The sequence below is a fragment of the Capra hircus genome, chromosome 9 (assembly GCF_001704415.2).
Source record: "Capra hircus breed San Clemente chromosome 9, ASM170441v1, whole genome shotgun sequence".
Lineage (NCBI taxonomy): Eukaryota > Metazoa > Chordata > Mammalia > Artiodactyla > Bovidae > Capra > Capra hircus.
Window position 1 is genome coordinate 56,526,309 of NC_030816.1, and position 25,587 is coordinate 56,551,895.

Consider the following 25,587-nt stretch of genomic DNA (forward strand, 5'->3'; position numbering starts at 1 on the left):
TCCCAGCATCAGGTATATGTCCCCTCAAATTTGTGTGACTATCGTGATATTTGCTTTATTGTGGTGGTTTGGAACTGAACTGTCAGAATCTCCAAGGCACACCTGTGATTGTCATAAATACAGCCTTCTTTAAAACGTGTGCATGCTGGACCGCCTCCTTTTGTTTAGGCTGCCCAGGAGCTAAACTCTTCCTGCACTGTCATGTCACATACGTTCTTTCACAGGTTTTGCCTTTTTGGTTCTACATCATCTGGCTTTGGCCTAGACTTTGAGTCAGAAGCTAGCAACTTAAGCAAAAAACTACTGTGCAGAATCCATTCTGGGGATAGGTGGAGTCGTCACTGTCAAAGACAGGTGGCAGGGTTCTCGCCCTTCGTGTCTGTGTGTGTGTGTGTGTGCGCATGCGCACGTGCATGGCTTCTGTAATGCCAGCTGGGTGAGGTTGTGGTGTCTCTGGACTATTAACGGGGGACATCTTGGCTTCCTGGCCTTCCAGCCTGGAACTTTAGTGTTATTATGTAAATTCCTTTCCTGGTTAACTCAGCCAAAACTGTTATCTGTTGGTTTCAGCTTAGAATTAATGTTTTCTTGGTATTCTAATGGCCTATTGCTTAACCTTTTTTATTACCATGGAAGAGACGGGAAAAATCATATGGTGGCAGGGAGTTGCAGTGAAGGGTTTTTAGGACATGCCCCAAATTTACAAAGTGTGATCAAAACATCATATGTAGCACATAGTAGCATTTGGTAGATATTAGACAAAATAACAAAGTAAGATTTTGAAAATGCAGTGAAATAGTATTTTGAACTATTGAATTTTTATCTGTGTGTTTCTTCTTCCCTAGCTTTTATGCCTAGCCTCCCTCTAAGCAGTGGCACTTAATGTGTTCAGAAGAGAGAATACAGCAGAAACAATACAGAAAGGACTTTGAGGTTTCAGCAACTAAGCCTAATGGGGTTTTTTCCTGCCCCAGTGCTAGGAAAGATTTTCCCGTTTGGATGAAGAAGAGAGTTAGAGGCCAAACTCGAGTGTGAATTCTTATCCCTCCATCACCCTGTGAATGAAGCAACAAAGTCACACAAGGCTGAGAGCAGGAGTGACCTGTGCTTTGTTTCTGAGACATGTCCACAGAGGCAGCAAAGCCAGAATTCCCTGTGCCCTCAGAGTGGAGGTGGAGCTAGGATGACGCTGTGTGATGATGGATGGCTGTACAGTGTTCTTATCCGTTCCGCCTCGGCCCCGGGAATTCTGCTTTTTCTTTGTGTTCAAGAGTAGTGGAAGGGTGGAAAGGGCCCTCAGACAGCTCCATTGAGTTTATGAGTTTATGAGCAATAGGGTGAAATCCCATGGACCCAAGAATAGTTACAGAAAATAACTATATATGGGGACAAGGAAGGTTCCAGCTTAAAAAACCAAGCCTGGGGACTTGCCTGGTTGTCCAGTGGTTAAGATGCCGTGCTCTCAGTGCAGAAGGCTGAGGTTCCATTCCTGGTTAGGGAAGTAGATCCCGCATGCCACAACCAAGAATTTGCATGCTGTAACCAAAGATTCCACGTGCTGCAATGAAGACTGACTATCCCGCATGCTGTAACTAAGACCTGGCCCAGCTAATAAATAAAATATTTAAAAAACCCCAAGCCTGGCACATGTCCCCCACTCTAAACACTCTGACACCCCATTTAGCTGTCTTCCCTTCAACTAATACAGCCCCAGGGAAAGAGAGGAGCACTTTGAGTCTCCTAAGCCTCAATTTCTCCTACTAGGAAGACATGTATTTTCCAGCTGAAATATAGCTGGGTAAAGAAAGTCAGTATCATACGTAAGTTTCCCTTGCTTAAAACACTCAAAATTTTCTACCATACTGAGAATACAATCTGAAGATCTTATTTACCATGCTTCATAAGGCCCCTGACCACTTCTCTAAACCTATTTCTTACCTCTTCCCCAAGCCTCCCACCCTGCTCCAGTTACCTACCCTTTTTACTGCTCTTCGACCTGCTCACCACTCCTCACTCTGAAAGTTGTTCCTTCTGCTGTGAGCTTCTTCGTCCTAGAAACACACACGATTCTCTTCTTCAGGTGGCTTCTTGAATGTCTCACCTTCAGAACAGGATTTCCAGACCACCTTCTCTGAAATAGCAACCCCTTTTCTTCCACATCACTTTGTATACCCCTACCACTTTATTTTTCTTTGTATTACTTATTGATTCCTGATGCTGCATGTTTGTTTGTGGCGCTCTCTCTCTCTGCTCCATGAGGGTAGAGGGTTTATTTTATCCATTGTATTCCCAGCGCTCAGAACAGTACCTGGTGTATCTTCTATTTTTAAGGACACCTTTTCTTGAACCATTAGATCATCTTTCATTAAGTTCATGATTTTAACTGTTACAAAAATTAGGACATATTTAACATTGATAAGATTTAGCTGAACTGAAAAAGGACCGTTTCTCACTGAATATTTAGATTGAATGTGGTCTTCTTTGAGATTCAAAGGTATATTCTGTGTCCTATGTTTTACCAGTTTCCATTAAAAAAAATTACTTTTGGCTGTGCTGGGTCTTCATTGCTGTGTGCAGGCTTTCTCTAGTTGTGGTCACTGGGAGCTACTTTAGTTGGAGTGGAGAGGCTTCTTATTTTGATGGCTTCTTGTTGCAAAGCACAGGCTCTAGGGATGCAAGCTCAGAAGTTGTGGTGCACAGGCTTAGTCGCTCCTTGGCATGTGGGATTTTGCCAGACCAGTGATAGAACCCATATCCCCTGCATTGGCAGGCAGATTCTTAACCACTGGGCCAGCAGGGAAGTCCTACGGTTTCCTTTTTTTTTTTATTGGACATTATTGGTGGGATTATTTCTACTGAAGGGACCCTGTGCAGGTTTTTTGATCATTGATTTTCAAACTTTTTTTTTGGTATATGTTGGAGTTCTTTAAAAAAAAAAAAATGAAATGGTAATTGGGAGCTCAAAGCGTAGAAGAAGGGAACTTCTCTGACTGAAACCAATGCGCATGGGCATGGTGGGAGATGGCAGAATCCTCTGCCTTCTTCTTCCCCTTGAAGTTGTAGAGGCGGCTTCTGTGCCTTTCCCTGCCCCCTCAGTTCAAGCTGAGGTTTCAGCCAGCTTGAAGCATGACCAGGGTAGAAGTTAGGGCACCTGAATTTCACTTCCTTGTCTACGGCTCACAAGGAGTGGGACCTTGAGCATCAGTTTCTGATGTTTCAGTTTTCTTGTCTTTAAAATTGCCTTATGCATTAGCCCTGATTTTAAGATAAAAAGACCAAATGAGAGCTTGTTTACTGAACGTCCGTCTTTGAAAGGCATGAATTTTTCACATGTCTGGCAAAGTAATCTCCCCTCTTGTGCACTCTACGATGATGCTTGTACACATGTAGCAATCTTACATTGCTCATGTGTTGTCAGTTTGTTACCATGCTTATTTTTAAACTTTTTATTCAAAAGTAACGCATGCTCATTCTAATCATTCATACAGTTAAAGAGGTATAAAGAAAACATTACTATTCTGTCCTACCTCTATTCAATCTCAACTTCCATCCTAAAGTATTCTATACTATTCTGTGCTAATAAAAATATAAATATATAGAATTTATTTTCTTTGTCTTTTTAAATATTTTATTTAAAAATTGTTTTATTGAGGTATAGTTGATTTATAGTGTTGTATTAATTTCTACTATATACAAAGTGATTCAGTTATGTACATATATTCTTTTCCATTGTGGTTTATCACAGGATATTAAATTAGTTCCCTGTGCTATTCAGTAGATCCTTGTTGTTTTCTTCATCTGTCTTTATTTATTTATTATTATTTTTTAATTTTTATTTTTACTTTATTTTACTTTGCAATACTGTATTGGTTTTGCCATACATTGCCATGAATCTGCCACGGGTGTACATGAGTTCCCAATCCTGAACCCCCCTCCCACCTCCCACCCCATATCATCTCTTTGGATCATCCCCGTGCACCAGCCCCAAGCATCCTGTATCCTGTATGGAACATAGACTGACGGTTTGTTTCTTACATGATAGTATACATGTTTCAGTGCCATTCTCCCAAATCATCCCACCCTCTCCCTCTCCCTCAGAGTCCAAAAGTCCGTTCTATACATCTGTGTCTCTTTTGCTGTCTCGCATACAGGGTCATCATTGCCATCTTTCTAAATTCCATATATATGTGTTAGTATACTGTATTGGTGTATTTCTTTCTGGCTTACTTCACTCTGTATAATGGGCTCCAGTTTCATCCACCTCATTAGAACTGACTCAAATGTATACTTTTTAATGGCTGAGTAATACTCCATTGTGTATATGTACCACAGCTTTCTTATCCATTCATCTGCTGATGGACATCTAGGTTGTTTCCATGTCCTGGCTATTATAAACAGTGCTGCAATGAACATTGGGGTACATGTGTCTCTTTCAATCATGGAATCATGTTTCAGATATAGTAACCATGCAATATGCCTTCTTTTTTTTTTTTTTTGGCTTAATAGGTGCCACAGATGTCTTTTCAGGTTAATATATGTTGCTTGAATTCATTCTTTTGATTATAGCAGTTTTTAGTATGCATGCATGTGTGCTAATCACTCAGTTGAGTCTGACTCTTTGTGATCCATGGGACTGTAGCCCACCAGGGTCCTCTGTCCATGGGATTCTCCAGGCAAGAATACTGGAGTGTGGGTTGTCATGGCCTCCTCCTGGGGATCTTCCTGACCCAGGGATCAAACTGGCATCTCCTGTGTCTCCTGTATTGGCAGGGAATTCTTTACCCCTGTACCACCTGGGAGGCACAATAGCAACCATTTCTTTATTGTTGAAGGTTGTTTTCAGCATGTGATAATTCAAGCAATGTTAAATATCTTTTCTATAAAATCTTATGTGTTGGTACTTTTTGTTTATTTTTGTGTGTTTTCCTAATATTGGAATTGCTGTCAAAATGCTTGTGCAGCTTCAATTTTCATAGTTACTGCCCAGATTATCTTTCTCTGTGGTTGTGGTAGCTCTCATTCTCCAACAGCCATTAGTTCTTCAAGTATCTTCTCTACTTCTCTCACCTTTTTTTCAGGGAACTCCACTTACACACGTATTAGGCAGCCTAAGTTGCGTCACGTCTCACTGATGAACTATTCTTTTGTTGTTGTTGTTATTTCTTTTTTTTCCCTCTGTTTTATTTTGAGTGGTTTTATTGTTATGTCTCCCAAGTTCACTGGTTTGTTGTTGTTGTTGTTGTTGTTGTTCTGTAGTGTCTCATCTATTTTTCCCAGACCTTGCATTTTTTATCTCTAAAAGTTTAATGTAGGTTTTTTTGATCACTAGCATCTCAACTTTTTAAACATAAATAATAGAATTAGAATATCTGTTTTTAAGCCCTTACCTGCTCATTCTGACATCTGTGTTAGTTCTAAGTGGCTTTTGATTAATTGATTTATTTCTTCTTCATGGGTTATATTTTCCTGTTTGTTACATGCCTTTTTGTTCGATATCAGGCACTTGTGGGGTACTGGATGGTTTTGTTGTTCTATAATTATACTTGGGCTTTGCGCTGGGACACAACTAAATTACTTTGATACAAGTTTTTCCTCTTGAGTTTTGCTTCTAATATGTGTTAGGAGGGACTAGAATAGTACCAGGCCAGAGCTCATTTTTCCTTTCCACTGAGGCAAAATCCTTATTCTTCCCAGTGTCCCATGCATCTTGAGGCTTTCCAGTCTGGCTGATGGGAACAGACACACTTCCTGACCTTGGGTGAGAGCTGGGAGTGTTCTCTCTAATCCTTTCAAGTGTGTTTTTCAGCTTCAGGTAGTTTGCTCACGTACCCATGCTGGTCACTTCTCCGCTAAATCCACTCCGGGGAGCCTTTGCAGATCTCTGGAGTTTTCTCTCTGGAGCCCTCACTTCTCTGGCACTCTGTCCCATGAGCTCCAGCTGTGCTGGTCTTTCTACTCTTGGCTTTTTTTTTTTTTCTGAACCTAGCGTGATGACTGGGCTCCATCTGGGTTTATCTTCCTTGAATAGGGGCCTCAACACCCAGGGATGTAAGCTGGTTAATCAAAGGGCTCACCTTGTTTTTTTCTCATCCCTAAGGGACCACTCACCTTCATTGCCAGGTGTACAGTGTTTTGCAAACCATTGTTTCATATATTTTGTCCTTTTTTTTCCTGGTCATTTCAGATGGGAGGGTAAATCAGATTCCTGTTATTCTATCTTGGTTAGACGCAGAAGTTTTGGATATAAGGAGTTACAGATAACCTAGTTCATTTTATGTATATATATGGGCGCCACTGGGATATTGCATGAAATCAGCATCATATCAGTCAGTTATTTTATTTATTAAATATTTCCTTTTCCAACCGTTGCTTTTGTGTGCTTTACCCAAAGACTTTTTTTTAAATTTATGATTTTAAATCTTTAGTTGGAGGGTAGTTGCTTTACAAAGTTGTGTTGATTTCTGCCGTATTCCAAACTTTGACACTATTGCAGATTTAATCGTCATAATGTATTTGGCATCATACACATTGTAGTTTTTCCTCTCTTAAAAATAATATCTCAAGCCAGTTTATTACCTTTGTTGTAGAATAATTTATTTTTTGAGTTGCCATTTTTATGATTAAAGACAGCCACAGTAGCCGTATAGTTGATTTACATTGTTGTAAATCAATTAGTTTCAGGTATACAGCAGAGTGATTCAGTTATACATATATTTATTCCTTTTTAGATTCTTTTCTCATATAGGGTATCATATAGTAGCATTTTTATGCTTCTTTTTATTTTCTTCAGATGCTGCAAAAAGGACATTTCAAGAAAAAGGTATCTTGGCAGGAGAAAGCAGAACTTTTAAGCCTCATTTGACCTTCATGAAATTGTCCAGGTCACCATGGCTCTGGAAGAAGGTGAGTGGACATTTTATCATCAGCCTTGTTTTACCACCCACAGCATGAGTGACATTCGTAGTGGGTTTTGACACCCCTGCCACTATTGCTCCTGGGATTCCAGTTGGATTTGGTTCCAACTCCCAAGGATGCTGAGTTGGCTCATGAGCCTCCATGGAGGCCATTCTGCTGTCTCCTCCTTTGCCTCTGTGGCTGTTAGCTGCACACTCTGACCATCACTTACTGCTGTTTCATCTGTTGCTACATCTTGCTTCATCCCTTGAAAAGCTTGGGGGGTGGAGCCAGAGTTGGGTTTTGCTGCGTTGTTTCCTTCTGATTGTTTGCAACCTGCTGCCTTCAAAGCTTCCTCCACCGGCCTGCATACACTGGTGCTGCTCCCTGTAGCTGGGTTCTTCAAGGTCGGACATGCTCTGCTCCCCTCCCCACATTTATGTAGCTCTTTTGAAGTTTCTACAAAGCCGCTGCTCTTTCAGAAGTTGTCTCCACTGAGGGTATGGAGCAGGTATTGCAGGGACTGGGCAAGAGGTAACAGAAGGGCCTCCCTCCCTAGCTCAGTATTTGAAAGTACTCCCTGGGAATGGTCAGCAGTGACACAAGCCGGGGGACATGTCTTTTGACTTGCCCTATCTCAGGGCGACTTGCTGCCTTCCTAAGCCATTGCCTCCTTCTTCCTCAGAGGCTGGAGGCACTTTGAACTTTTATCTGGAGTCACAAGCAGTTCTCCTGGAATCCTAAGGGCACCCTTCCTTGTTTCTCCCATTTCAGCCTAGGGAGGTTGTCATGCGAATTAAGGCATCTGCTGAGCTGCTCTGATGTCCCAGAGTTTTGGAGATGGGCCTGCAGATGGGCATAGTATTCACTCCTGCTCTCCATAACCCTTTGCTGCAGTTCAGACTTGATTTGCAGCTCTATAAATGAAGGTCATGCTTATTAGTAAGTAGATCTTTTTTCTAAATTCGACACAGTTTGTATTTAATGTCTGTGCTCAGAAAGTCTTTTTGGTCCTGTAAAACATGTGTTTGGGTGGTTGGCCCATCCTGTGGTTATGAGTTTACTACAAACTTCTGTAAAAATCACGCTATCCCCCAGTATCTTGCATGTTTTTTTTTTTCTATGCTCAAATTAAATAATAACTATATTAGGTAACATTCTAGAATATTTAGGTAGAAATAATTTGTATATATCATAGATTTTGGAATTACGAGTGATGAAAACTGACAAAACTTGTAGACTGACAGTTTCCTCTTTTACTCGTTATCTTTCTTATCTTGCTTTCACGTGGATTGTCCTCTTCCCAGTGGTTTCAAACTTAATCCCAGAATGACAAATCAGTGGTGAAGGTAATACCCACATTTCAAAATGTTTCTGTCTTTATTAACTTTGAAATGAGAGCACCCAAGGATGTTTATCAAAGGGATGCTTAAATTAACTCTAGAATTTATATTTCAACACTTCAGACTGCATGCATTTTGAGTGATTTCTTGACAGATGATTTCACAGAGTCTGCTCCTTTTACTTTATAGAAAGGGGATCTGAGACTCAGAGGTTAAGTGGCTGAAATGAGATCACACCGTTCTCAGTTGCAGAGCCCCATCCAGAATCTATTTTCCTCTCTCAGCACTAATTCTCTTCTGAGTTTTCCTTCTGGGTCCACTCATTTACAAGGGTGAGACCATTGATAAAGTCAATAATGGAATGTATTACCAACATTCAGTTTACTTAAGGTTAATAATGAAATAAAAGGGGCAGGGTAGAGGGATGTTGAATAATTTTTTTTTCACTCATATTAAGAAGTTTGTGTCATTTCAAGTACTTGTATTTTAAAAGTTATTTCAATTATAGAAGTGTTAGATGAATATATGCTCACTGAAAAAAATCTACCTACATACAGACCTACAGAGTGAAAGATAATTTTTTTTCCCTCATCACCAATCTCTCACTTCCTTCCTCCCAATATCATTTCTCTTTTAGGTACCATTACTAGTATATCCTTCTGACCTTTTCTTATCCCCTGCAAACGAAACTCTCTTTCAAATAAAGAACTCTCCCCCAAATTTCCTGATATGGAACTTCCTCTGCTACAGTATGGTATTCTTGTTCTCAAACTAGAGAATTAAGTTTTCTAACTGAGATTCTGGGAAACATAAGGCTTTTTTTTTTTTTTTTGACAATTATACATTTTTCTAACACCAGGAGGCATTTATATATATATGTTAGTTGTCCATATTCTTAGTCTCATGAAATTCTAGTGGAATATATCTCATAAGAGAATAGTAAAAGTAGTATGCTTTTTTTTTGACTGGGCTGTACAGCTTGTAGGATCTTCGTTCCCTGACCAGGGATTGAACCCATACCCTCAGCAGTGAAAGAATGGAGTCTTATGCCCTGGACTGCCAGGGAATTCCCTTGAAAGTAGTTTTGTATATCTTCAAGCTATTTTGATTATCACTATGTTTTCAAAGGGCTTCCCTGGTGGCTCAGAGGTTAAAGCGTCTGCCTGCAATGCAGGAGACTAAGGTTCGATCCCTGGGTCAGGAAGATCCCATGGAGAAGAAAGTGGCAACCCACTCCAGTATTCTTGCCTGGAGAATCCCATGGAGGGAGGAGCCTGGTAGGCTACAGTCCATGGGTTCTCAAACAGTAGTTTTTTAAATCAAATGAATGAAGCCTCAGAAAAGCTTCTTTAAGTTGTTTTGTCTCTGAAATAGCTAAAATTCAACTTGTTTGTATCATTTCTTCAGAGTATGTTTGTTTCATGTGGTTAGACTCTATTTGTTTAGGTCAGTGCTTTTTACAGTACTTTATTTTGGGTTTATTTTTCACACTGAGTGGCCTTGTATTGGTGTTTCTGTGATTTGACATTGCAGAAACTGGTTTGTTAGAAGTGTTGTTAACACTTGGTGGCAGAAGAGGACCAGTTTCAAATCAAATATGCATCTTAAGGCGGATCCAGATTCCTCAAGAAATAAATACAATCTTTTCATGAATAGAACAGTTGTTTTTAATCATAAATTATTTTCTGGACTTCTCTTTCAAATTACTAATATAGCACTTAAACTATCAAAGCTATAGGTTATTAATTGGCCCTTCTTATAGCAGTTTTTCACAAAGTCAGACAATGAGAGAACTTTGGAATGAAAGAAATGATCTTTGAAATTGTTTGCTCCCTTTTTCACTTGGACTGGTTTGCTTTGAGTGTAGAGTTTGATATGTACATAGCTAAGGGCAGAGGGGTAGTGATTGGACTCTGTGATGATGAGGTTGGAGAAAGCAGGGAAGATCCCCTGGAGAAGGGCATGGCAACCCACTCCAGTATTCTTGCCTGGGAAGTCCCATGGAGAGAGGAACCTGGTGGACTACAGTCCATCAGGTCGTAAAAGTTGCACATGACTCTGAGTGCACGCAACAAAAGAGGGCCTGCCAGGTTGCACTGCCGCTGTCTTCTTTTCTGAAAGAAGGCACTTTAGGGGCCTTTGGTAAGAGCAGGCTTTTATTATTCCCAATGAAAACTGGTCTTAGAAGTATCCTTGGTATAAGTTAAAGCAAGTCTGATTCACAGGATGGCAGAGTAGAAGGATGGGAGCTCATCTTCTCCTGTGAGAACTCCAAAATTGCAACTAACTGCTGAATATTCATCAACAGGAAAATAACTGATCACTTGGATCACAGCCTTGTCTAACTCAATAAAGCTATGAGCCATGCCGTGTAGAGCCACCCAAGATGGACAGCTCATGGTGGACAGTGCTGACAAAATGTGGTCCACTGGAGAAGGGAATGGCAAACCACTTTAGTATTCTTGCCCTGAGAACCCTGTGAACAGTATGAAAAGGCAAAAAAGATATGACATTGAAAGATTAACTCCCCAGGTCAGTATGGCCAATATGCTACCGGAGAAGAGTGGAGAAATAGTTCCAGAAAGAATGAAGAAGCTGAAGCAAAGTGAAAATAACACTCACATCCTGTGACTGGTAATGGAAGTAAAGTCCAATACTGTAAAGAACAATATTGCATAGGAACCTGGAATGTCAGGTCCTTGAATCAAGGTAAATTGGAAATGGTCAAACAGGAGATGGCAAGAGTGAACATCGACATTTTAGGAATCAGTGAACTAAAATGGACTGGAATCGGTGAATTTAATTCAGATCACCATTATATCTACTACTGTGGGCAAGAATCTCTTCAAAGGAATGGAATAGCCCTCATAGCCAACAAAAGAGTCCAAAATGCAGTACTTGGGTGTAATCTCAAAAATGACAGAATGATCTCTGTTTGTTTCCAAGGCAAACCATTCAATATCACAAATCCAAGGCTATGCCCCAACCACCAATATTGAAGAAGCTGAAGTTGAATGGTTCTATGACAACCTACAAGCTCTTCTAGAACTAACACCAAAAAAAAGATGTCCTTTTCATCATAGGGGACTGAAATGCAAAAGTAGGAAGTCAAGAGATGATACCTGGAGTAACAGCCAAGTTTGGCCTTGGAGTACAAAATGAAGCAGGGCAAAAGCTAACAGAGTTTTGCCAGGAGAACACACTGGTCATAGTAAACACCCTTTTCCAAAAACACAAGAGATAGCTGTATATGTAGACATCACCAAATGGTCAGTACTGAAATCAGATTGATTATATTCTTTGCCGCCAAAGGTGGAGAAGCTCTATACAGTTAGCAAAAACAAGACTGGGAGCTGACTGTGGCTCAGATCATGAACTTCTTATTGCCAAATTCAGACTGAAATTGAAGAAAGTGGGGAAAACCACTAGACCATTCAGGTATGACTTAAATCAAATCCCTTATGAATATACAGTGGAAGTGACAAATAGATTCAAGGGATTAGATCTGATATATAGAGTGCCTGAAGAACTATGGATAGAAGTTCGTAACATTGTACAGGATGTGGTGATCAAAACCATACCCAAAAAGAAGAAATGCAAAAAGGCAAAATGGTTGTCTGAGGGGGCCTTACAAATAGCTGAAAAAAGAATAGAAGTAAAAGGCAAAGGAGAAAAGGAAAGATATATCCATCTGAATGTACAGTTCCAAAGAACAGCAAGGAGAAATAAGAAAGCCTTCCTCAGTGATCAATGCGAAGAAAAAGAGGAAAAGAATAAAATGGGAAAGACTAGAGATCTCTTCAAGAAAATTAGAGATACCAAGGGATTGTACGCAAAGATGGGTACAATAAAGGACAGAAATGGTATGGACCTAAAAGAAGCAGAACATATTAAGAAGAGGTGGTAAGAATACACAGAACTGTAAAAAAAAATCTTCATGACTCAAATAACCACGATGGTGTGATCACTCACCTAGAGCCAGACATCCTGGAATGTGAAGTCAAGTGGGCCTTAGGAAGCATCACTACAGACAAAGCTATTGGAGACGATAGAATTCCAGCTGAGCTCTTTCAAGTCCTAAAAGATGATGCTGTGAAAATGCTGTAGTCAATATGCCAGCAAATTTGGAAAACTCAGCAGTGGCCACAGGACTGGAAAAGGTCAGTTTTCATTCCAATCCCAAAGAAAGGCAACGCCAAAAATGTTCAAACTACCGCATAATTGCACTTATTTCACACGCTAGCAAAGTAATGCTCAAAATTCTCCAAGCCAGGTTTCAACAGTATGTGAACCGTGAACTTTCAGAAGTTCAAGGTGGATTTAGAAAAGGCAGAGGAACTAGAGGTCAAATTGACAACATCTGTTGGGTCATAGAAAAAGCAAGAGAGTTCCAGAAAACATCTGCTTTATTGACTATGTTAAAACCTTTGACTGTGTGGATCACAGCAAACTGTGGAATTTCTTAAAGAGATGGGAATACCAGACCACCTTACCTGCCTCTTGAGTAATCTTTATGCAGGTCAAGAAGAAACAGTTAGAACTGGACATGGAACAATAGACTGGTTCCAAATTGGGAAAGGAGTATGCCAAGTCTGTATATTGTCACCTTGCTTATTTAACTTATATGCAGAATACATGATGTGAAATGCTGTACTGGATGAAGTACAAGCTGGAATTAAGATTGCTGGGAGAAATATCAATAACCTCAGATATGCAGATGACACCACCCTTATGGCAGAAAGCGAAGAGGAACTGAAGAGCCTCTTGATGAAAGTGAAAGAGGAGAATGAAAAAGCTGGCTTAAAACTCAACATTCATAAAAGGAAGATCATGGCATCCGGTCCCATCCCTTCCTGGCAAATAGATGGGGAACCAATGGAAACAGTGAGATACTTTATTTTATTGGGCTCCAGAATCACTGCAGATGGTGACTGCAACTATGAAATTAAAAGACCCTTGCTCCTTGGAAGAAAAGCTATGACCAACTTAGCATATTAAAAAGCAGAGACATTACTTTGCCAACAAAGGTCCGTCTAGTCTAAGCTATGGTTTTTCCAGTGGTCCTGTATGCACGTGAGAGTTGGATCATAAAGAAAGCTGAGCACTGAAGAAATGATGCTTTTGAACTGTGGTGTTGGAGAAGACTCTTGAGAGTCCCTTGGACTGCAAGGAGATCCAACCAGTCCATCCTAAAGGAAATGAGTCCTGAATATTAATTAGAAGGATTGATACTGAAGCTGAAGCTCGGATACTTTGATTACCTGATGCGAAGTACTGATTCATTAGAAAAGACCCTGATGTGAGAAGGATTGAAGGCAGGAGGAGAAGGGGATGACAGAGGATGAGATGGTTGGATTGCGTCACTGACTCGATGGACATGAGTTTGAGTCAGCTCTGGGAGTGGATGATGGACAGGAAAGCCTGGGTTGCTGCAATCCTTGGGGTTGCAAAGAGTTGGACATGACTGAGCAACTGAACTGAACTGAACTGACGTTAAAGCAGATTGTTTCAGTAACCTATTCCTGAATCTCCCAATGCCTAACAACTTAAAAATTTTAAGCTTTTAAGCTTTAAAATTTTGTTTTTGAGTCTCTTTTCATATTATCAGGTGCACTTAGTTCTGAGGCTATAATATGGAATTCTCTTTGGATTTGTCTTAGTTAAAAATCAATAAATGAAAACACAACACAATATCTCTTTTTGTTTTAATTTTTTTAAAGCTAAAAATGTGGTGAAATCTACTGTGATATGGAATTGTAATTTCTCCTGAGAGTCTAGGTGCCATTAGTCAACTGTGTCATCTATTGTGTGTCAGAGCACTATATATAGCAACTGACTTCAGTTTTGTTTCTAAGGCATTTTTCAGCTTCATGCTGTTCAGTTGTCTGTTTCTGTGTTTTGAGATAAACCTAAGTATGCCTTTTAATTGTTTAAAAATTGGAAATGCTGTCTTCAAAGGTAGACTCACTAAATGTTCATTTGTAACCTTTCAGTAATTTATACATCTTTGAACATTGAAATTTATAGGAAATAATAAGCAGAAAGCAAAATTATTTTTAGGGAAGAATTCTGGGATTTGACTCATGTCAGAATACCAGATGACTCCTGGTTGACCTTTATTCTGTCAAGAGATTTTGAAAAATTTGAAAACTCTAGAAGGAATGACCCAGTCAACCTAATATTATTAAGTCTGTGCAGAGTGGAATGGAGATTTGAAGTTAGGTGTTTTCATTGACATTTCCTGAAAGTTTTCTGTGACGACATCTTTCAGGGTTTTATGTGAGGTAAGGATTCTGTGATCAAGTGCATGTTAGCAGTGATGGGTTAAAGTTAATCTGAGTCTTTATTTCAGGATTTCTTAGGATCTCCGAGACGTGAATGTTTACTGTGAATCTTAAGAACTTCCAACAACAAAAGTTTAATTTTTTGCCTCTGGGTCATCTGTGGCTCTGTTCTGCACTGTCTTTATTCATGACCTTGGTTTAGCAGCTTACATTTAGGACTTCACTGGCCTTTGACTGAAGGAGAGAGAGATGGTGATAAACAGCTGAAAGTTTCTGCTAAGAAGTGATTAGAACGTCATTCCTTTTCACGTCTTATTGGCCAAAGAAGGTCACATGGTACTCTCCGGGTTCAGTGGAGCAGGATATATAACCCACTTGCAGCAAAGGACGTCACAAGAAGGGCAGTGAATATTTTGAACATTATACATCCTACCTGAGCATCGTTTCCTAAATGTACTTGATAAGAGTGGCCTTTTTTTCATCTCCCATGTTGTAGCACATCGTTTAGGCAATGCTGGTGTTGATCATTCCGGCTTAAATGATACCTTTTTTTCAAACATACAGATTCAGTGGCCAGTTTACTTACTGTCTAGCATTTGTATCCCAAGGCAAGATTCTGATTTAAATGCCATTAAACAAACCCCAGAGTTTTAGAGCTAGGATTAAAAGATGCAATAATGAAGTATTTGAGGTAATTAGAGTTGCATGGGTTTGCCTTCAGTTCAGTCCAGTCACTCAGTCGTGTCCCCGTGTCCTCTTTGCGACCCCAGGAACTGCAGTACGCCAGGCCTCCCTGTCCATCACCTAATCCCAGAGTCCACCCAAACCCATGTCCATTGAGTTGGTGATGTCATCCAACCATCTAACCCTCTGTTGTCCCCTTCTCCTCCTGCCCTCAATCTTTCCCAGCATCAGGGTTTTTTCAAATGAGTCAGCTCTTTGCATCAGGTGGCCAAAGTATTGGAGTTTCAGCTTTAACACCAGTGCTTCCAGTGAACATCCAGGACTTGATCTCCTTTAGGATGGACTGGTTGGATCTCCTTGCAGTCCAAGGGACTCTCAACAGTCTTCTCTAACACCACAGTTCAAAAGTATCAATTCTCCTGCACTCAGCTTTCTTTATGATCCAACTCTCACATCCATACATGAAGTGAAGAAGTGAAGTGAAGTGAAGTCGCTCAGTCATGTCTGACTCTTTGCGACCTCGTGGACTGTAGCCCGCCAGGCTCCTCTGTCCATGGGATTCTCCAGGCAAGAATACTGGAGTGGGTTACCATTTCTTTCTCCAGGGGATCTTCCCGACCCAGGGATCGAACCCGGGTCTCCCACATTGGAGGCAGACACTTTAACCTCTGGGCCACCTGGGCAGCCCATCCATATATGACCACTGGAAAAACCATAGCCTTGACTAGATGGACCTTTGTTGACAAAGTAATGTCTCTGTCTAGGCTGGTCATAACTTTCCTTCCAGGAGTAAGTGTCTTTTAATTTCATGGCTGCAATCACCATCTGCAGTGATTTTGAAGCCCAGAAAAATAAAGTCAGCCACTGTTTCCACCGTTTCCCCATCTATTTGCCATGAAGGGATGGGACCAGATGCCATGATCTTCGTTTTCTGAATGCTGAGCTTTAAGCCAACTTTTTCACTCTCCTCTTTCACTTTCATCAAGAGGCTCTTCAGTTCTTCTTCACTTTCTGCCACAAGGGTGGTGTCATCTGCATATCTGAGGTTATTGATATTTCTCCCAGCAATCTTGATTCCAGCTTGTGCTTCATCCAGCCCTGCGTTTCTCATGATGTACTCTGCATAGAAGTTAAATAAGCAAGGTGACAATATACAGCCTTGATGTACTCCTTTCCCTATTTGGAACCAGTCTGTTGTTCCATGTTCCGTTCTAACTGTTGCTTCCTGACCTGCATATAAATTTCTCAAGAGGCAGGTCAGGTGGTCTGGTATTCCCATCTCTTTCAGAATTTTCCACAGTTTCTTGTGATCCACACAGTCAAAGGCTTTGGCATAGTCAATAAAGCAGAAATAGATGTTTTTCTGGAACTCTCTTAACTGTATTAAAATATGAATGTTCCCTCTATCTCAACTATTACTGTTAGTAATGGGAAACATTTTTCTCAAGTCATTTTTAGACGTTTTCCTCTGTTGTTTTCGTTTTTCTAGTCAAGGACAGAATGGAGCATAATGATCTTATATGAAGCTGGCAAGCCCTATAGAGGGTTGATTATTTATGGTTAAAGGCAAAATGGATCATATGATCAAGAAAATGTAAACTTTATTCCAAAATGGTGTTGATGTAAAATTAGCTTGTTTAATAGGTAACAGCCAATTGCTAACCCACCTGAATAGTCACATAAAAGCAAATCAAGCTAAGATTATTTGAATGATAATAAGATTTTTCTCTACCACTGCAGAGTGGTCAAACTCTAGTGGCCAGTCACCTCTTGTTAAATATAATTGACTGCATAATAAAAAAAGGTAAAGCTGTATTTTTCTTGAGAGCCCCATTTAGCTAGAAGTATAACTAGTTTTAGATGATGCCTAAACTATTTTACACTGGAATTTTATTTCCAATCCTAAATATGAAAGGATTTACTTTGACCATTTATTAGAACCATATTCTGCCAAGGAAAGGTACCTCAAAAATAGAATAATACTAAATTGATCAATTCTTCCAACTCGATTCTTCCAGCTGTATAAATTAAAGATGAATAATATTGTTGTTTTCTCTTTGCAAGGGCAAAAATTCATGTTATCTATAGTTAAAGACTTAACAAATCTAGCTTGTGTCATCTATATCCCCATTTTGTATATTTATTATTTATTGTATTTTTGGTTGCGCTGGGCCTTCCTTTCATGGGCTTTCTCTGGGTGTGGAAGGCAGGGCTCCTGTTTAGCTGGAGTATGCAGGCTCCTCGTTGCCGTGGCTTCTCTGGTTTCAGACCACGGGCTCTCAATGCATGGGCTTCAGTAGTTGCAGCACAGAGTCTCAGCAGGTTTTGTGCATAGGCTTAGTTGCTCCGCGGCATGTGGAGTCTTCCTGGACCAGCCATTGAAACCACGTCCCCTGTATTGGCAGGCAGATTTCCATCCACTGTACCACCAGGGAAGTCCAACGTTTTTAATTGTTAATAAACTCTATGACACCGTTTTGGAGACCCATCTTTAAGGCTTTTTAAGTACGTCTGTGTCTTTACGTTGACCTCAAGCTGATGGCCAGTGTGTGAAGGTACTTTTCTTCCTTCCTTGGCGACAGCCTTCTCTACAACTGAATTTGATTCTGATTTGTTACATAACTTTATTTAGAGCAGAACATTTCATTCAGAGTGGTTTCACTTTGGTCTCCAGCACAGCTGTGGGATCCTAATCAGCCATTACCTGGGAGAATGTTCTGTGACTTTCTCTAGTGGTCCTGGACCTTTAGCAGCATCCCTCCGCCCCCACCTTCATACTCCATCCTGTTTTCATGACTTGGTCCCTTTGGATTCCATCGTGCTCCTTGTCCTCCCTGACCTATCCTGATAATCACGGAATCGTAAACAGCAGCTTGTGCTCTTGAATTTCCAGTGCAGATATTTCTAGAGCTTAATTCAGAGGAACCAGATGGGGGCAGTAGTCTCCTGGTAATTAGCTGAGTGGATACGAAAATCATGTGAAACATATTTCCCAACAGATTGTAACTTTCTACCAAGTATATCCCTACAGGCATGTGCTTAAATTGTACACAGTGGGGATGAGGTCTACATGCAGGGAATGGTGTCAGGTTTGGCTGGTCTAGGTTTCCTGGGTGATGAACGTACTGGGTAGAGCAGAAAAGCAAGTGGAATATTCCAGTGTTTGTGATCTTTGGCAAACTATCATCCTAACTATCAGCAAACTATCAGCCAGGCTCCCCTTTCCATCATCATCTCCCGGAGCATCCTCAAACTCATGTCCATAGAGTTGGTGATGCCATCCAACCATCTCATCCTCTGTCATCCTCTTCACCTCCTGCCTTCAATCTTTCCCAGCATCAGGGTCTTTTCCAGTGAGTCAGTTCTTCCCATCAGGTGGCCAAAGTATTGGAGTTTCAGCTTCAGCATCAGTCCTTCCAATGAATATTCAGGACTAATTGCCTTTAGGGTGGACTTGTTGGATCTCCTTGCAGTCCAAGGGACTCTCAGGAGTCTTCCAACACCACAGTTCAAAAGCATCAATTCTTCGATGCTTAGTTTTCTTTATAGTCCAATTCTCACATCCATACATGACTACTGGAAAAACCATAGCTTTGGTTAGATGGACCTTTGTTGGAAAAGTAATGTCTCTGCTTTTTAATATGTTGTCTAGGTTTGTCATAGCTTTTCTTCCAAGCAGCAAGCATCTTTTAATTTCATGGCTGCAGTCACCATCTGCAATGATTTTGGAGCCCCCCAAAATAAAGTCTCTCACTGTTTCCATTGTTTCCTCATCTATTTGCCATGAAGGGATGGGACCAGATGCCATGATATTAGGTTTCTGAATGTTGAGTTTTAAGCCAAGTGATGTTTATCAGTTCAGTTCAGTCACTCAGTCGTGTCCGACTCTGTGACCCCCATGGACTGCAGCATGCCAGGCCTCCCTGTCCATCACGAATTCCCAGAGTTTACCAAAACTCATGTCCATTGAGTCTGTGTTGCCATCCAAACATCTCACCCTCTGTTGTCCCCTTCTCCTCCCACCTTCAATCTTACTGAGCATCAGTAATGTCTATGGATGCATGTAAAAGATTTTGCTAGTGTATATATAATCCCTGCTACATTGTCTAGGTTTTCAGTTCTCATTTAGGTTGGAACTGAGGCTATAGTTTGGTCTAAAATTCTGTCTGTGGATAATACATTCAGTTTATATGAATGATTCCATACTTCTGATCTCTAGGCTATAAAAGCAGAACACATTCAACCAAAATATAAGTATGTTGCAGTATATAGGCCAGTGTTACAAGACAAGTTAAAATTATTCATTAGGATTTTTCATGAACTTATTTCTGAATGAGCTTTTGCAGAACAGTTAACTGTTATCTTTCATTGTTAAGATCCTGAGAATTTCTTGCACCAGTGACTTGCTGATACTTACTTACTTAATGTTGAGAGAATTGTTGATTAAATGGAAGGCTATTGCAATGAAGAACAAAAACATCTTAAATTGAGTTATAAGTTTATAGTTTGTATTTGGGGAGAAATTTGGTGATGGGATATTTTATGTTTTATCTTTAGTTTATAGAAATAAGTGGTTACATTGGTAAATTCAGGAGAACATGTTATTATTTGCTCCAAAGAGTAAAATATTAGGAAAACAGATGTGATTAGGAGGAGTAGGATATAACTTGTTTACACTTGAGTAACCCTAGGCTGCACTGAGCCAAGAACACAGCTGGATTTTGATCAAGGGGAGTTGAGGTTCCAGCTGAGATTGGGCTGTCTAGGGAGCATTCCTAGATGCCTTAGTTATGGGTCTCTGCTTCATTGAAATGAAAAAGTTCAGTTCAGTCACTCTGTCGTGTCTGACTCTTTGCAACCCCATGGACTGCAGTATGTCAGGCTTCCCTGTCCAACACCAACTCCCGGAGCTTACTCAAACTCATGTCCGTAGAGTCAGTGAAGCCATCCAACCATCTCATCCTCTGTTGTCCCCTTCTCCTCCTGCTTTCGATCTTTCCCAGCGTCAGGGTCTTTTCCAATGATTCAGTTCTTCCCATTAGGTAGGCAAAGTATTGGAGTTTCAGCTTCAGCATCAGTCCTTCCAATGAATATTCAGGACTGATTTCCTTTAGGATGGACTGGTTGGATCTCCTTGCAGTCCAAGGGACTCTGAAGAGTCTTTTCCAACACCATAGTTCAAAAGCATCAGTTCTTCAGCGCTCAGCTTTCTTTATAGTCCAACTCTCACATCCATACATGACTACTGGAAAAACCATAGCTTAGACTAGACGGACCTTTGTTGGCAAAGTAATGTCTCTGCTTTTTAATATGCTGTGTAGGCTGGTCATAGCTTTCTTCCAAGGAGCAAGCATCTTTTAATTTCATGGCTGCAGTCACTATCTGCATTGATTTTGGAGCCCCCCTCAAAAAAAGTCTGTCACTGTTTTCATTGTTTCCTCATCTGTTTGCCATGTAGTGATGGGGCCGGATGGCATGATATTAGGTTTCTGAATGTTGAGCTTTAAGCCAACTTTTTCACTCTCCTCTTTCACTTTCATCAAGAAGCTCTGTAGTTCTTTGCTTTCTGCCATAAGGATGGTATCATGTGCATATCTGAGGTTATTGATATTTCTCCTGGTAATCTTGATTCCAGCTGTGCTTCATCCAGCCCAGCATTTCTCATGATGTACTCTGCATATAAGTTAAATAAGCAGGGTGACAATATACAGCCTTGACAGCCTTGACATATTTGGAACCAGTCTGTTGTTCCATGTCCATTTCTAACTGTTGCTTCTTGACCTGCATACAGATTTCTCAGGAGGCAGGTAAGGTGGTCTGGTATTCCCATCTCTTTAAGAATGTTCCACAGTTTGTTGTGATCCACACAGTCAAAGACTTTGACATAATCACTAAAGCAGAAGTAAATGTTTTTCTGGAATGCCTGTGTTTTTTTGATGATCCAACAGATGTTGGCAATTTGATCTCTGGTTCCTCTGCCTTTTCTAAATCTAGCTTGACCATCTGGAAGTTCACGATTCATGTACTGTTGAAGCCTGGCTTGGAGAATTTTGAGCATTACTTTGCTAGCGTGTGAGATGAGTGCAGTTGTGTGGTAGTTTGAACATTCTTTGGCATTGGAATGAAAACTGACCTTTTCCAATCCTGTGGCCACTGCTTAGTTTTCCATATGAGAAATGAGAAAAGCCACATGCAAATATCAGAAATAGTTATATGGCCAAACAGCATATGATTTCTTATGCTCTACTTGAGAAATCTTGAGGAGGAATTGAGGTTTTCTAAGTAGACAAAGAATGAGCCTAGAAGGGAGCAGTGTGTGTTGTAAATAAAGGTATTGTAACGTCCCTGTGCTTTTGCATTGAGTCAGTGACTTTGAGAACTTCCCTGGGTACCCTCAACACGTTCTTTGCCGGTTAACATGTCATTCATAGTCAGTATGAATGGGCTAACTGCAACCAAATTCGTGTTTCTGCCTCTGATCTTTTTGATTCCAGCAACTCATAAAAACAATACCATGAAGCAATGCAGCATATTCTCTTGGTGCTTTTTGTGAAGTGGCTTGTTTTACTGGGAGTTGTCTATCACCTCTTCTCTGTGACAGCTTTCCTTGCCACTTGATACCCCCAAGGATCATCCATCTCGTCTCAGTGTTAGGACAGTGAGAAGGAGGTGTCAACAATAGATTCAAAACATAGCTCTGGCAGCTTTGTTTCTACTTATTACTTGCTGAAAGGTGCAATATTGTAAATGTTAGATATAATGCTGGGGTAAAGAGTTTCTACTTTTTCTTTCTCTAAAGCCTCAAGATTAAACAAAGCAGTAGTGCTAAATGCAAGTATATAAATAGAGGGATTAAGGGGATGACCTCTCTGAAAAGCCTCATGATGAGATGCATAGATGCTCCAGCATTAAGTAACTTAAAAAGAAGAACTGAGAAATACTGGATGCTCCAATAAACAGCTAGTTTAAAAAATGCAGATAATCTCTGACAGTGTTTTAGTTGATTATTTGCATGTTAGCAGTAGAAGGATTCTTCTTAGAGTCTGGATACTTTGGATAATTTTTACTGTGTGTAAGTAACATTACGAACTCTTTGCCGTCTACCTTTATAAAACTGATTTACTATGGATGTATAATTATCACTGTCTTTATTAATACTAATGCAGCATGTTAAATGTAGGTGTTTCAGATGCTAGAAATTCTCAAAGCAATTTTCACATTGGTTTTAGCAATGATAGTATATATGATTGTATCTTAAGAATGGTTAGTATTCTTAGAATTTTAATCTTGTCAGTAGTGAAAGAGCTTGAATGTTATCATTCTGTTCTTTTTCAATTTATTTGTGTTCTCCACTTACCCTGAATCTGAATCCAAGCTCTCCCTCTTACTAGCTGTGTGTCCATCAGTAAGTGACCTGATTTCTCTGTGAATCAATTTCCTTATCAGGGGATAATAATGGTACTAGTCTCAGAGGGTTATTGCAGTTATTAAATAAGCTAATAAGTTCTTAGAGTAGTGCCTGTACATAGTAAATACTATGGAAGTATTTTCTAGTATTGTTAAACTGATGGTAGAAAGCATCGTTTTTTTTTCAGATTGGTACAGAACAATGAGCAAAGTAGAACTGTTTTTTCTATTTCCCATCACTCGTTAACTTTTTCATCTCTCAAGTTACTGACATGCCTGAGGCAGAGTGTTAGGGCCCCACCCAGGTAGGAAATAGGCATTGCTAGACAGAGGGTCCAGGCACAGCCCAGGCTGACAGGCTGGCTGAGTGCAGCAGGAGGAGGAGATGGGAAAGCTGCAAGGCAGTTCTCAGCCAGGGATGCTAGGCACTGGATCTGAAACCACCATGCTATTTGAGAACACACTGGCTATGTGGTGGAGACTCCTCATGTCTTTCCGTCCCTGTCATGAACAGGCTTGGATGGACTGAGCCTGAATGGGAGGGGCCTCCATTTTCCCCACTGAGAGGGGCTAAGGGAAAGACTATAGCCGACAAGGAGGTCGTCAAGTGTCTGTATCCGGGGAAAGATGGAAGCAAAACAGTACAAATAAGTGAAAAATGCAGTTTTGCCAAGAGACAGAGTCATTAAAAATTGTAAAGTAAGATTTGCTCCAGGGAAGCCCCTTGTGGATAGAGATTCTTTTTATATCTTTGAATCACCAGTATGTAACTTTTCACTAGGAATAGTGATCATTAGGAATAATTTTAAGGGCTTTCCCTGATGGTCCAGTGGCTGAGACTCCATGTTTCCAATTCCTGGCCAGGGAGCTAGAACCTGCATGCTGCAACTAAAATTTGGCACAGCAAAATAAATAGAGAAATGAATAAATATTTAAAAAAAGAAAATGTGTGGGCTCTCTGGGAAACAGAAAGTCACTGAAAACCCACTTAAAAATTTTAGTTTTCTAACTGGTATCACTGGTATCACATCATTCTAACTGGTATCATTTCCTGCCTCTAACTTCTTATCACTTATGAAAATGAACATAAAAGATTATCATTCTTTTATCAGCTGATGCCTAAAATGACAGGCCAGTTTGGATTGGGTCTTAATTTGCATCTTGAATTTTGATTTCATGCCATTATCACAGAAAACATGCATTACTTTCAGAGCTGCTGGGTAACAGAAATAAACTATTGGAAAATAACAGAGCTCCAGGAATATCAAACTTAACCTCAAAAGGACACTTTTTTTTTTTTTGGTCTGATATGCAGGCTGCTCATTTTTGCATCATGGGAGTTGTAATTATTATGATAAGATAACAAGTAACAATATGAAATTATCTTTTATTACAAAAAAATTAACCTTCTTAACAAGACTGACATCCTACTGTTTTTCTGATCACAATAACTTTGTTGTAGAAACTGAATTTGAATAATAAGTATTTTATCTTTCAGAACCTTAGCTGAATGATTTTCACATTTAGATTGTTAACTAATATGAATTTTCTTATTTTGTGGCTGTTTACTTCCTATATTGAAAATAGAGGTGGATGCCTAGGAGTGTAAGACTGAATCCTCTTTGGTGCATATTAAATTTTGCACATCATTTAACATTTAAATGATATGATGAATGCTTTCTGAGTAATTAATACCCATGAATTATCAGAAGCAGCCATCAGATGATTGTAAAAATACTTACACTCTCAATGGCATTTTTCCTGTATTGGCTGTTTGGGTACCAAGTAGCAATCGAAAATGAAGTTTCTCAGGGTTTCATGGTCTACTGTATCAGAAATTATCATGTGGCTGTGAACAGCATTGATAATTTTCCCTAAACTATACCCGAAACTAGGCCAAAGGGAAGTAAAACTTCAGTCATTTCTGACGATTAATTAAGATAGTCTTGAAAAAATTTTGTTTGATGTTTCTTGCCACTAATTTATTGTTTCAAAGTGTGACATTCTGTCTTTAAATTCCTATTTTCTCCTTCAGTGTTATGATGTATAATTGATAAGTCAGTTATATTGGTTACAGTTATCAATACAAAGCCTTAAAAATACACCCTGTTCCTGTTAGGTCCAAGGCAAAAATAATTTTCAAGCATAGTACTAGACAGTCACCAGGCATATTCAGCATTCCAGGAGGCAGCACCCTTAGCATGGTTTTGTTGATGATACCCTACATGTTGTTGGAAAGAATCCCAACTCTCTCAGCCTTTACAAGTCAGATTTTCCTGCCTCTAACCATTTTTGAGGCTTTTCTTTGTGCTTTCCTAATATGTTATGGGCTTCCCTGGTGGCTCAGATGGTAAAGAATCCGCCTGTAATGCAGGAGACCTGAGTTCGATCTCTGGGTGGGGAAGATCCCCTGAAGAAGGAAATGGCAACCCACTCCAATATTCTTGCCTGGGAGGTCCCATGGACAGAGGATCTTGGTGGGCTACAATCCATGGGGTCACAAAGAGTCTAGCGTGACTTAAAGACTCAACAACAACAACATGTTAAACTTCCATCTTTTCTTTAAAATGATGAGGTACCTTGGAAAGGGTCTGGGCTATGAAGAAGGGAAGCAAAGACTAATTTGTGGTCTAAAACCTGAAAACCATCGTTTTTAGCTTTAAAATATAGCTTTGCAGTCTGATGTCTCTGGTACTAGTTTGAGAACCCTCTGGATCCATTTGGAAAATTAGAGGCTGCTTAGTCTTACTCTATAGATACCCAATTTTGATGTACTTGTTTATTTTCTTTGATTGGAAGTCCTTTCCTTATTATGAAGGAGAAATACCACCTGCTGCCGTTGGATAGTCAGACTAATTCACATAGATTTTACTAGAAAAGAAATATATTTCCAGGGGACAAAAGAGCCTTAAAAAAGTCCTACAAAATATATTGTCAAACAAAAATTCCCTGGAGAATAAGTACCATGCTAATAT

General features: G+C 40.0%; 1 protein-coding gene across 2 annotated transcripts in view; it reads left to right on the forward strand.

Moving 5' to 3' along the window:
* The window catches only part of AKAP7 (A-kinase anchoring protein 7), a 125,528-nt gene that overhangs the window by 39,124 nt on the left and 60,817 nt on the right, over positions 1 to 25,587 (forward strand). For both annotated transcript variants that reach the window (XM_018053219.1, XM_018053218.1), the window contains exon 6: positions 6,791 to 6,903. In XM_018053219.1, the coding sequence (XP_017908708.1) occupies positions 6,791 to 6,903 (113 nt within the window). The remainder of the gene's footprint in view (positions 1 to 6,790; positions 6,904 to 25,587) is intronic.